Source organism: Adiantum capillus-veneris, chromosome 22 (genome assembly GCF_014529385.1).
Source record: "Adiantum capillus-veneris isolate H3 chromosome 22, ASM1452938v2, whole genome shotgun sequence".
NCBI classification, from domain to species: Eukaryota; Viridiplantae; Streptophyta; class Polypodiopsida; order Polypodiales; family Pteridaceae; genus Adiantum; species Adiantum capillus-veneris.
Window position 1 is genome coordinate 98799528 of NC_140952.1, and position 13900 is coordinate 98813427.

A 13900-nucleotide genomic window follows, 5' to 3' on the forward strand; every position below is an offset into this window, starting at 1 on the left:
CGAGGAGTGTCATCGACTTTGCACCTTATGCCCTCGTCAAGTGCGAGAGAGTGAGTACCACACACTACTTGAGTGCTCAGCTTTTGACCACATTAGGTCCTCTTTTCCCCATATATTCAGCCATGAGCTCTCCCTACATACCTTCCTCTCCCAACCACGATGTGGACTCTCTATTGCGACGCTCATTTCAGCCATTTTTGAGCATCGAGAGTCACTTATGAACTCCACTCACACCACGTGACATGTTCATTTGGTCCCATAGGTCATATTTGACCTCCCAGGACGATAATAGAACTATCTATCTATCTATCTATCTCTCTCTCTCTCTCTCTCTCTCTCTCTCTCTCTCTCTCTCTCTCTCTCTCTCTCTCTCAACATTCAAGGGGATGGGCTGTAAACACTAGGCTTCCCGTGCGCTCAGCCTCGCCTCCTCGAGCTCGACCATGGCACCTCTTGACAGGAAAGAAGTGGAGGACATGATAGCCAGAGCTATCACACAGGCCAAGAAAGATGCGGACAAGGCACTGAACGCCGAAGTAAGGAGGATGACGGAAAAGATGAAGCAGATGGAGGATAACATCAGAGGCCTCACAGAAGAAAAGGAGGCCTGGAAAAAAGCATTCGAAGAACTCCGTGACACCTCCAACACGGAGATACACCGTCTACAAGAAAGCATCAACCACCTCCAAATCTCGAGGGAAGAGGGGGAAATCTCGAGCTTCGAAGACATAGAAGTAGAGATCAAAAATAAATGGAAAGCAGACATCAAAGAAGAGATCCAGACAGAAATGGAGGCCAAACAATCGGGATGGGTGGAAGTAGTTAAAAAGAATATCAAGAAGGAGGTATGCGAGGAGGTTCACATGGGAGAGCACTTGAGGGTTCAGCTTACTCTCGAGGAGGAGCGATTGCGCCAGATGAGGAAACACAATGTTAGGATCACTGGCCTTAAAGAGGGACCTTCAGCAGAGGAGGATGCACGAGAGCTTTGTAGCCAACTAGGCTACAAAGAGACTATGCCTTTTACAAAGGCATGGCGAGCCGGCCGTGACACCACTCGAGCTCGCCCGTTGATCATGCAGTTACGAGGAGATGAGGACCGCACCACCTTTTTTCGCAAAAGGGTGCTCTTACGAGGCCTCCAAGGCGGCCATATCTTTATGGACGAGGACCTCACTAGGATGCAGATCGAGCACAGGAAATCATGCATGCCCAGGGTCCTTCAGGCACGGAAAGAAGGTAAAAAGGCCTTCTTTCGAGATGGTAGAATCTTCATCGACGGCCGCCCAATCTCATAGGGATTCGGGACCTATGAGACACATACACTAGCAGAGGAGACACCACTCAGAGGGGCAGTCTGGAACTGCAATGGTTCTATATGGACACATCCGGAGCGCCTAGAGGAGATCATCAGTGAGCATGACTTTGTATGTTTTACGGAGACACATGAGAGCCTAGAGAGAGGACTACCTGTAGTCACAGGATTCCAGTGGGAGTCGACTTACAGGACCATCACCAGACAGAGTACAGCTCGGGGGTCAGGAGGGGTGGCCATACTATTCAAACAGAGCTTACACAACCGGATACAGGTGATGAGTAGAGACGAGGAGGCATGCTATATGTGGGTACGGCTAGAGCTCACCCACGAGAGAGGGCTATACATTGCCATATGCTACTTTTCACCACATGGATCACGATATGCTATCCAGGACCCCTACTCCCGACTGTCGGAGGACATTTCTCACTACACATCACTCGGGGAAGTCCTCCTCATGGGGGACTTCAACGGGAGGACACAGAGCCGACAGTGTGAGATCTATGATATGGAGCAGCCGGAGATCATGAGGGCACTTGATGCAGAGGACATGGGGGTGAGTAGAGTGTCTGCAGATGGGGGACAGGACAACACTGGATATGGCAGACACCTTCTTGAGCTTGGCAGCAGGCACCATCTCGTTATTTATAACGGGATGGCGAGGTGGCCAGATTCTGGGGGATTCACTTGCTTCCCACACAGTGGCGGAGAGAGCACAGTAGACTATTTGTTGGGCTCTACCCAGACAGCAGAGCTTATACACTCCTTCAGCGTTGCACGCACACCGATAGGGGCGGATCATACTTATCTCACATTCTCCCTTTTTGCTACACAGCTTGCTGACACCCCCGCCTCCCCCCCTCACACTTACACTACCATTTCTTTCACTCATGAGCTCACTCCTGTTTATATACATCACCTGCATGAGCACCTTATACACTTAGACCCCACAGCCCCTCTGGACACACTCACCACACACATTACATCCATCTTACACGAGTCAGCCACTCAAAGTTTCCCACATCGCATACACACACACCCTCCACGCACTGGCACTATGCCACAAAACAGGTGGTACGACGACGAATGTCAAGATCTACACAGACACCTACATATACTGGAGATCAGAGGGGAGATTACACATCGCCAGGCTCAGCGCAAGATGCAGACACTTACCCGTCGTAAAAGACGGGAGTGGGAGGAGCACCAGTATTGGGACATCTATCATTTACTCATGAACAAGAATAGTGCTGAGGCATGGCGTCGGATCAGACCTCCCAGGCCATCCACTCCTATTCAGGACCCAGCGGCATGGCACAGATATGCCGAGAGCTTATACGAGATCCCAGGACATCCACCCATACCTACGCCATCGGCTACCCGACCCACATCATCTACTTTCTTCACCACCCACATGGTGAAGAAAGCTATATCCCACCTACAGCATGGGAGGGCTAGAGATCAGGCAGGCCTACAGGCAGAGCATCTTATATATGGCTGTGATGCATTGGCACCACTCATTGCCCACCTCTTCAACCGCGCACTTTCAGAGGGATTCCCAGAGTCGTGGACAGCACACACCATCGTGCCTATCCACAAATCTGGGGATGCCATGGATCCTAGCACATATCGCACTATCATGATTGGTCCTATACTGGCCAAACTATATGGCACGGTTTTAGAGGAGGAGCTCAGTTCTCTAGCAGAGGGAGAGGGCATGAGGACACCAGGACAGGCAGAGCATCTTACATATGGTTGTGATGCATTGGCACCACTCATTGCCCACCTCTTCAACCGCGCACTTTCAGAGGGATTCCCAGAGTCGTGGACAGCACACACCATCGTGCCTATCCACAAATCTGGGGATGCCATGGATCCTAGCACATATCGCACTATCATGATTGGTCCTATACTGGCCAAACTATATGGCGCGGTTTTAGAGGAGGAGCTCAGTTCTCTAGCAGAGGGAGAGGGCATGAGGACACCAGGACAGGCAGGCTTCCGCCGAGCTTTCTCTACTATTGATCATATCTTCACCCTTCGTTGTCTGATCGACCAGACACGGGTGAGGAAGAGGAGATTATATTGCTGCTTCGTTGACTTCCGCAAAGCATTTGACACAGTACCTAGAGAGAGACTTTTCCGATGTCTGGCTGCGCTTGGGATTGGAGAGGAGATGGCATGGGGGATCTATGCATTGTATGAGCATGTATCTGGCAGACTGAGATGCCCGGGTGGATTATCTGACACCCTTGTGAGCACCATTGGTGTGAAACAAGGTTGCCCCCTATCACCTACACTCTTTGGTCTATACATTGACGAGATTGTAGACTTCATCTTGCACAGAGGTGGAAAGGGTGTGGATATTGCAGGGACTACTGTACACATACTCTTATATGCAGATGATATTGTCCTGATGTCAGAGACGGCAGAGGGACTACAACTACATTTGCAGGCCCTGGATGATTTCTTCTCACAGAGAGGACTCACGGTGAACCTTGGCAAGACCAAGGTTCTCATATTTCATACATCGGCTCAGATTCGCCGACAGAGTAGATTTACAGTAGCTGGAGGGGATATAGAAGTGACAGGCTCATATGTATATCTGGGGGTTACATTCACCGCAGCATCAGGGACCTTCTCCATGACACAGGCAGCCAGAGATAGACTTACCAGAGGATACGCATCACTAGCTCTGATGGAGAGACAGTGCCACCAGGCCCACTTTCAGGAGCCCCGGACGAAGGGGTGGCTCTTTGACACACTGGTCACACCTGCACTCATGTATGTCTCGGCCATTTGGGGACCGAGACTGGCAGACTCAGTATGGACACAGATAGAGAGGCCACAGATTATTATGATCTCCAGGATGATTCGCAGCAAGCCATCAGTTCCACACGACATTATTAGAGCTGAGCTGGCTGCACCACCGATGTTGGTAGAGGCACTCTTTCAGACTGTTTGCCTTCTTCGCAGATTCAAAGATATGGATCCAGATAGGATCTCTCATAGAGCCTTCATTGCATCTAGAGAGATGGCACAGGCAGGGGACACTAGCTCATGGTATGCCCAGACAAGAGATTGGCTAGCTCAGCACGGTTTTGATATTGATAGACTACCACCACTCCAGTATGACACCCAGGCCCCGACCTATACCCTCTCACGCTCTGAGCGGAATAGGGTCATCAGACAGGAGATATGGCATACATATATTCAGAGGACATGGCGCAGGCCCACAGACACCCTACCTCCTAAAATGCTATATTACTATGAGCATTTTCTGAGGTTCTCAGAGCAGGGATTCATTGAGATTCCATCATACATGCAAGAGTACATGCCACACCGACTTCGGGTCAACATTGGCCAGCTACGAGTGTCATCACATCAGCTAGAGATTGAGAGTGGCAGAGCCAGAGGCATACCACGAGAGGAGCGTACATGCCGGATTTGCCAGACGGAGGTGGAGAGTGAGGAGCATTTTGTCATGAGATGCCCAGCATATACAGAGCTGAGAGAGAGATATGGCATTGGAGACTCATTACAGCAGCATATGATAGGCCGAGAGCAGAGGAGGTTTGGCAAGTTCCTGGTTGCGGCTTTAGAGGTTCGAGAGCAGTTGTTACAGCCACGCCAGAGTCAGGATAGCAGGACACAGACTACCATCACACAGTTTTTCCGATGAGCAGGACCAGACCCCCCCACACTACCTACACAGAGTAGAGGGCTTACCCTTCTGCAGGCAGAGTCTCAGAGGGCACGTCGGAGACCGAGGCTCCCAGGATACAGGACACATGGGTGTCACCAGAGGGAGATCTCGAGGATACTAACCTTACACCATCAGTATCTAGAGCAGAATCATGTACCAGCACCAAGAGATCCAGCATTCCAGAGATACCTGAGCAGGTCACCACCGATGTACCACATTCTCTACTCTACATATGTTGCTTGTTTTTAGATACCCTCCCTATCATCTCATGGTGGTATCACCTTGCAGCCCCTAGTTGAGCCTGATGATGTGTAAGCACACCTCGACACGAGGACCCACACTATACATTGTACACCACATGCACCACCCTACCACACCCTCTTGCATAGTATAGGCTCATTTCAGTTTGTACCCTTTTTTTATTTTCCGATGCCTAGAGCATCAACACATGTATATGATTTTGTCTCATAGGTCGAGTTCGGCCTTTCGAAGACGTTAATAAAGCTTTCTTTCTTTCTTTCTCTCTCTCTCTCTCTCTCTCTCTCTCTCTCTCTCTCTCTCTCTCTCTCTCTCTCTCTCTCTCTCTCTCTCTCTCTCTCTCTCTCTCTCTCTCTCTCTCTCTCTCTCTCTCTCTCTCTCTCTCTCTCTCTCTCTCTCTCTCTCTCTCTCTCTCTCTCTCTCTCTCTCTCTCTCTCTCTCTCTCTCTCTCTCTCTAGTTGTTTTGAAATGCTAAAAGTCCATTCTAGTCTTTTCCTTTTACTTGGCACACGGTGCCCTTCCTATTACACAGGTGTCAAAGCGTCTGTTCTGACAAACAAACTGGACCTACATGAACATACAATAGAAAGCTATGGAGTTGGATGAAGAAGAAACAACAACAAAAGAAGGAGATAAAAAACAACAATTCGTTTTTGCCTTAAAAAGCTCTGAAAAACATGATTTTGGACGCTTTTTGTGTTGCAAAGGCCTCTAAAAATCTCTGCAACAACTGAGAATTTGGATATGCAAAAAGAAAACAAAGTTGATCCTCTCGACAAGCCCTACACATTAACACGAGCGGATTCTGATTTTGAATATTAAAGTTGTCAGCAAGATGTATCAGAATTATGTTTTGCACGCTTTTTGCAAACAATCGGTAGCATAACGCAGGAAGATAAAATTACAAGAATGGGAGATAGAAAAGCGATGAGAAAGACTACTTTTTTGAATTTTTATTGCTTTTTTGAATATTATTTGGGAATTGTATTGACTACATCAAATCTTGTTTGAACATGTTTGACCTTGTTTTAGTGCCGATTGAATTTGTTTGATTCTCGTTTCAATGCTATTTGATAACCTTTGGATAACGCACACTTTGGTATGGGGAGCATCTAGTTGTACTTGGTGCCTCTAAAACGATGCAAGCTCCGGTCTAGGAAGTGTTTAGTTGTAGACAGAAACCTCTAAACGACGTAGGTTGCAGTCTTGGGAGCATCTAGTTGTATATGGAACCCTCTAAACGACACAATGTCACGAGGACGTGGCAACTACTAACCTTACTGTTTGGTTTCTTTCCAATGATTTTTGTTTTATTTTTGAGACCCTCTTTTTGAAGTTGGAAATGTGCGGACATTGTATGCCCAATGTGAACGGTAGTTTCACTCATAGATGGGAAGTGGGTCGGCACTGGAATTCGTATAGTAAGAGGGTGTCTAGGCTCAGTTCAAGATCATGTAGGTCCCCCCGTCGCACTTGGCAAGTTGGTGGATACTAGGAAGTGAACTCAATAAAGGCATAAAGCCAAGGTGGGACCACCAAAAGAAAATACCCAACAGTTGGGCCACATTGCATTTTTGGATGCGGTCCCAATGAGGATAGATGGTCAGAAGACTAGTGGGAGCCCAACGAAAGCATCTCCTAAAAATTTGGGAACTGCTATTTTGGGCTATGAAATGTGTTCGCGTCATTTCCTTCGAAATGACAAGGGGAGAATTTTAGAACTCTGCCGCAAAGTCAATTGGGCAACCAGTCGGGAGATTTCTAGGCGGCAACCCCCAAACGGGAAATGGCTTGTAAACGCGCCGAGTGGCACATTTCGGTGCACTTTCCTCATGCAAGAGAAGGTAGCGCTAAATTTATAGCTGGGAGGCTCAATTTGCAATTCCCTGTCACATGTTAAGAGCTATGGAGTGCTTGCTTTCCACTCTATGTACAGTGTGGTGCTAGGAGTGATGACCTGCACACTACAGATTGCTCTCTCTCCCCCCTACGTGCAGTTATGTGATGCCCCACAAGAGGGCTTTTCATTTGACCTATGTACAGTTGTGTGGGTTCATGCGCGATTGCCGAGGCAAGAGCCTCTTGCACGGTATTGGATTAGCTAGTTGCTAATCCTCCGCAGGTACAGGTGAATTCGGAGAGGTTCCACGTGAGAAATCTCGTCTGATTCAAAGGGCAAGTAGCCCTACAGGTGCGGGAGCTTGAGGACTTGCTACGGATGCGACCGGCTTGCAAAACGGAGCCCAAAACAGGGAAATACAGCCTGCTGTGTATTTTTGCAGGTTTAGGGTTTTGGCCCTAAACGGTCCCTAATACCCCCAGGAGGTCCGGGGACGCGAGGAGACCGCTGTAGAGGTGATTTGGCGCATTGTCAGGGCAGAAAACAGAGAATTCAGCGTGCTGCAAATTCTCGTCAAGTTTTGCAAAGTGTCCGTATACGTCAGGAAAGTCATCTATTGCGTGGGGATACTGTCTGTGAAGCGTCCTAGTACAGTTATGCTGCCGAAATTGGGCCCAAACAGGTGGTTTTCAGCCTGGATTATGCGTGACAGCTCGTAGGAAATCACAGGTTTTATAAGAAATACCGAAAGGGGCGCCAATTTTGGGACCTACAGGTTGTCGAGGTCTGCTCGGAGCATTCTAGCTTCCGAGCTGTGTGTGTGCATAAGTGTTAATTTCCATTGTAGGTTACCTTTCTAAATTGCTCTCTGTGTGTGTCTAAAGTAAAGAATTTCGGGTGAAAGCCAAAGCCTACCGCCCCTCGGGCCGGTTTCACACAGAATTTGGTCTAGGGAGCCGTTTGTTTGTATTTGAATGTCTTTATCTTATGTGTTTGCATATGTGAATTTTGTGTCATTTGTAAAGCATTTTTGTGAAGCATATGAATCTAGAACATCAATAGTGCCAAATTGGATGAGATTGCCTGGGTATATGATCTTAAAGCATCAAACACCCCTTGAAGGATCAGTGCGGTCTGGGTGTGATGGCTAACATTGCTACACTGGATTATCAAGAGCTGTGATGTGGATGAATTGTGAAATTGTATACTGTCTCGCAATGATGGGCATTGGCATGTATGCATAAAGGCAATATCAGCTAAAGAATTTGATTGAGTTTTGCATGTCTAACCCCAAGCAATTAGTCTTCTTTCAAGAGGGGCGTATGTCACAAATCGATAACATGGCATGACCCTGAGGGAATTAAACCATAATATAACCTTGCAATGGACAAAACCGGTTGGACCGAAGCAACCCTAAAAAGTGTTGATGTGGCTAACGGTACGGACGCCCGAAACACCGCCACAAAACGTAGAAATGTACGGATGGACCGGAAATCGCGAAAGAGCCTCATGGGTGCCCACTTTCGGACTAGAGTGCTTTCGGGGCACAACTTTTCATACGAGTTGCTTTTCGAGGCTAGGGGCCTTAAAATATGAGCCTTGGGGACGCACTCTGGCATTCTCACATGGATGGATGAGATCGAGTCCCTCGGCGATTGTATTTTTTGGCAACACCGGAAGAGACGCCACGGTTTTGGGGCCAGTGATCTAGGAGTGGAACTCCGCCACTCCATGTCTAGCGTATGGATTCTCTCTCTCTCTCTCTCTCTCTCTCTCTCTCTCTCTCTCTCTCTCTCTCTCTCTCTCTCTCTCTCTCTCTCTCTCTCTCGTTGTTTTGAAGTGCTAAAAGTCTATTCGAGTCTCTTCTTTTCAATTGGCACGTGGTGCCCTTCCTGTTACAACTTTGGACCATTGGCCAAAGTCATGCATTATTGTGACCAGAGATGTCTAGGGATGTACCTCTTAGAGATACGCAAATTGAGAGACTTGCCTTAGAGATGGACACCACACTGAGAGAGGTTCTACACAGAGACCGATCGCGGATTTCTTTAGACACCCAGCTAAGTAGCAGCACGACAGAGAGGAGACACTACCTGTTAGACAAGGGACATCACTTCATAGAGCTGTCCAGCTAGGACAAGCTTGAAGGCCCAGGCTACAAGGATCCTCACATCACCAAAGACACATACAACCAGATCAAGATCATCATTGATCAACATTGAGCACAACATCAGCTTCGCAGCATGACGGACATTGACACCCTATGACAGAGACCAATGCTTGATCTCTTGAGATGAGCTATTGTACACCTTGAGCCTCTATCCTCTATTCACCCACTACTACTCCCGTTTATTGATATACCGATGTATATGATAGTCTCTAGCTCTCATCTACGCTACCCCGTTCACCATGTTTACTCTGTTACCCCTCCCACCTACCCCTCAATGTATGACAAACTTAGATTTTTACATTCATTTTCTATTTTCATAGCTTTCAAGACATCCTCACATCACCAAAGACACATACAACCAGATCAAGATCATCATTGATCAACATTGAGCACAACATCAGCTTCGCAGCATGACGGACATTGACACCCTATGACAGAGACCAATGCTTGATCTCTTGAGATGAGCTATTATACACCTTGAGCCTCTATCCTCTATTCACCCACTACTACTCCCGTTTATTGATATACCGATGTATATGATAGTCTCTAGCTCTCATCTACGCTACCCTGTTCACCATGTTTACTCTGTTACCCCTCCCACCTACCCCTCAATGTATGACAAACTTAGATTTTTCCATTCAATTTCTATTTTCATAGCTTTCAAGACACTACATTAGATTCTATTGGGATCTAAATTTAGGTCTCATGGGTCATTTTGACCTTTTGAAGACATTTTAATTCAGAATTTCATTTTCATTCCGAGAGAGAGAGAGAGAGAGAGAGAGAGAGAGAGAGAGAGAGAGAGAGAGAGAGAGAGAGAGAGAGAGAGAGATGAAATGTTATATTAATGTCTTCAAAAGGCCATAGTGACCTATGAGACCAAAAAGTTACAATGTGGTGGATCTGATACAAAGTCCGAGTAACAAAATAAAAATACTATGGAATCCTAAGCTACTAGATGTGAACTGGGATTGTGCAAGATATGACTGGAGGGTGGAGTGAATGGGGTCTTAAAACAACACAATGTGGGTGTATACTCAGAAAGAACTAAATCACAGGAAATCCAGCATCACTCGCTGGCGGATCTCATCAATCTCCTCCATGGTAAGTAGTCTGACCGGGCGTCGTGCATGTCGGGTTAAGAGTGATTCGAATCCTCTGATGCAGCCTCTGTCGATGCTCTGTAGTCCTCAGTCATGGGCGTCTGAATCTCCCCAACTTGGTCGCTTGATTGATCAGCGTGCCTCTGGTGCAAGGAGAGTGTGGGCTCTGCTACTGTAGTAGCTCCTCGATATGTCCAGTGTCTCCTCGAGCATCTCTGGTCCTCGTACCACATGACTCTGGATAGTGGTCCAAAGCCCTCTATGAACAAACAATGGAAGCAGCCTCGTATCTCATAGTAGACTGAGAGTGGCATGTGTAGTGCAACTCTGTCTCGGGCTCTATGTGACACAAGGGGCATATCCCGGCCTCTACTGGTACTCCACTGTATCTCCCAGTCTCGACCCGCAGCTGGTGTGAAGATGTGCGTATCTGGCCAATAGCACATCGTATCCCATGAGACAAGTGTGTGTCCATGTATTTGGGCCTTGTCACAAAACCATCCTCAGTAAGCTGGAGAAGATGCTCTCTATAGAAAGCCATCTTCGTGCCCAGCTCCCCAGCCGGCTGTATCCAAGTCCTACTATTATCTAGCTAAGTCAGGCGGATGAGCCTGGTGATCTCAAATTGTGTAGGAGTCAAAGAGGGTGCATCCAATGAGTACTGGAAGGGGGGCAATCTGATCTCCCCAACCCAACATGCTGTATCTCCCTGCATGGCTAACTGCCGACAGGACTCAAGTGCTAGGCGGGCATATCTGTCTCTAGGAAGTTCCCATAGGCGGTGAATGAAGGAGACTGGTCTGGTGAGAGCCTCAGCCACTAGTGGGGGGGCAACTAGCTCTGCTAGGATAATGTCACGTGGTATTGAAGCCTTGGCTCTAATGAGCCGCGAGATCATAGAGACCAAAGGCTTCTCCATGTCCCCCAATCCATCAGTGCGACGCGACCTCCCATGATGATCCAATGAAGATCTCAGCTCCATAGAGCAATGCAAAAGCCACCAAAGTGTCAAAGAGCCAAAGCTTCGTCTGAGGCTCCTGAAACTGAACCTGTTAACACATTCTCTCCAATTACCTAATGCTGCATGGGCTCTCGTCAGTCTAGTCTCTACTGCTCTCCTCAATGAAAATGCTGGTCCACTAAAGACCACCCCAAGGTAGGTGTAAGCATCTCTATACTCCACTGTCTCCTGGCCATATGTGAATGCGGGTGCTGACCTCCTGATCCACTGTGGGGTGGTAATAAACACCATAATCTTGGTCTTACCAAGGTTGACACACAAACCACTTTCATGGGCAAACCTTTGCAATGCATCCAAGTGACGTTCCATCCCCTCCGGAGAGTCGGAGATCAACACAATATCATCAGCATATAACAAAAGTGGAATCCATGTCCCTGCCAACTGTGCACCTCTATCACCATCTCTCTCAATATAATCAGAAACCTCATCCACATACATACCAAATAGAGTAGGAGAGAGCGGGCAGCCCTGCTTCACCCCAATAGTTGAGTAAACCAGTGTAGATAGACCCTCTGGGGTGCATACATGCCCCACTACTGACCTATATAATGCCATGATTCCCTAAATGAGTTCTGTGGGCACTCCCATCTCCTATAGTCTGCGCATCAATCTAGCTCTGGGTACTAGGTCAAATGCTTTTCGGAAGTCCACAAAGCTACAATAGATCCGTCTCCCTTGTGATCTGCCCTCCTCAATAATGGCTCTGAGTGTCAGGATATGGTCAAGAGTATAAAAACCTCTCTTGAACCCTCCCTGCCCGGCTGCGCGTATGCCCTCCCTCTCTACCCATATACTCAGTTTCTGCTCAAAAATGGATGCATACAACCGTGCCAATGTGTGTCCAATCACGATAGTGCGATAATTCTCAAGCTCTATGGGGTCTCCTAACTTGAAGATAGGTACAATAGTAGATAGGCTACAAGTATCAAGCAAGCCCTCGCACATGGCACGATTGAACATAAATGCTAGAATCTCTGCTAGTAGATCTCTGGCATGCATGAAATGCTTCGCCACTTAGCCATCATGATCATATGCTCTCCCAGTCCGCATCCTGTCAATGGCCTTCTTCACCATCTCAATGGTGAAAAAAGCACATGTGTATAGGCATGGATCGGGGGGGGGGGGGGTCGGGAAGGGGCGGCTGTCCAGGAACTGTGTACAAAGATAATGCGTACTCGCCCCAGGCCTTTCTAGAGGTAATGGCAGAGGAGGAGGCGCGGGGGTAGTGTTCATGAAAGAGTCGCCATGCCTCACGTGAGTCCTAACTCAAGAATAGCTAGTATAGATCCTGCTCTAATTGAGAGCCAAAAATACCCTCTTCTTTTGCAACACTAGGCGTCAGAAGTCAATCTGCGAATGTCTATGACTGATGTCCCCCAAAAGTACCTCCCTCTGAAGTTTGGCTCTTGCCTCGCAGCATTCCTCATCATACCAGCTGTTCTGGGGCATGCTCCCAGAACGCCGTCTCTGCTCAGGCTGGGTGTGTGGGTATGCCTCTACTGTTGCATCATGTAATGTGTGTGTCAGAATGGTAGTAAGCTCCTCTAGAGGTCGCCCTGGTCCTCAGTGCACAGGCGTATATAGATCCCATCTATGTATACAGAGTCCATCTCCCACGTGAAGGTGTAGCGAGTAGGGGCTGCTGTCCGTGGCCTGTGTGCTACACTAAACTTGAAAGAGATGGTCATCGACACAAGGGCATGATCCACTGCCACACCAACAAGTCCGAGTCCAACGGTGAGATCCTGGATACTAGAGATGAAGCTCGGCTGTGCCATGACATAATCCATTGTGCTGGCTCCATGTCTGTGTGGAAAGCATGTAAAACCTCCCGCATCGGGAAATCTCTGTAGGCCATTCAAAATCGCCAGCCCATGTCAAGGTTGCATCCGTACGTACATACGGATCCATACAGTACGGTACGGTTCCGTACGTACGGATAAATAGTGTACGTTTCCCCCCCCCCCCCCCCCCCCCTCTTTTCACAATTTTTTGTTTTTTTAGGGGCATCTTGCCATTGGGCAATGGACTAAAGTTTATTGTATTATATAGTGTATTCCCATTTTTCTGTCTTTTTGATGGTAGAGTCTAGACTGGTCACTATAGTATGATGTATCCATCTTTGTATGAGGATTGATAATCAGTCCTCAATCTTGACTCTTGATGTTTTATGTATTTTGATCCTGGTATCATGGTATGTTGAAGTTTTAAGTTTTAACTTTTCGCAATCGTGACTCATGTTTAGTGCTATTGAAATTTGACTAAGTGATGTATTCTAAGAGTTAAGTACGCATAACATTTGAAGCAGTATCTAATGGACATTGAAGCAGTATCTAATGGATGTTTGAAGTAGTATCTATGTTTAGACTCTATGTAGTTCCTAGTATGTATAGGCTGAAAAAAAGGCTAAAGTCACTATTCTTTTTGTTGTTACAAATGTTACGTACTAGTCACGCACCTTAAAGGCCGATCCGTACAGAAGTACGT

The 13900-nt window shown here is 47.5% G+C and overlaps 3 protein-coding genes across 5 annotated transcripts in view; 2 read left to right on the top strand and 1 right to left on the bottom strand.

The window, feature by feature from the left end:
- The window catches only part of LOC147429886 (retinal-binding protein), a 139056-nt gene that overhangs the window by 46843 nt on the left and 78313 nt on the right, over window positions 1-13900 (bottom strand). The window lies entirely within an intron of this gene.
- LOC147429887 (uncharacterized) lies at window positions 409-1313 on the top strand. The gene has a single exon (XM_086496086.1). It carries the CDS (start codon window positions 444-446, stop codon window positions 1296-1298), a length of 855 nt encoding a protein of 284 aa, XP_086352212.1. The 5' UTR covers window positions 409-443; the 3' UTR covers window positions 1299-1313.
- LOC147429888 (uncharacterized) lies at window positions 1444-5556 on the top strand. The gene has a single exon (XM_086496081.1). It carries the CDS (start codon window positions 1593-1595, stop codon window positions 4995-4997), a length of 3405 nt encoding a protein of 1134 aa, XP_086352207.1. The 5' UTR covers window positions 1444-1592; the 3' UTR covers window positions 4998-5556.

Excerpts from the sequence above, each read along its gene's own strand:
- LOC147429887 (XM_086496086.1), top strand. The coding sequence starts at position 444 with ATGGCACCTCTTGACAGGAAAGAAGTGGAGGACATGATAGCCAGAGCT.
- LOC147429888 (XM_086496081.1), top strand. The coding sequence starts at position 1,593 with ATGAGTAGAGACGAGGAGGCATGCTATATGTGGGTACGGCTAGAGCTC.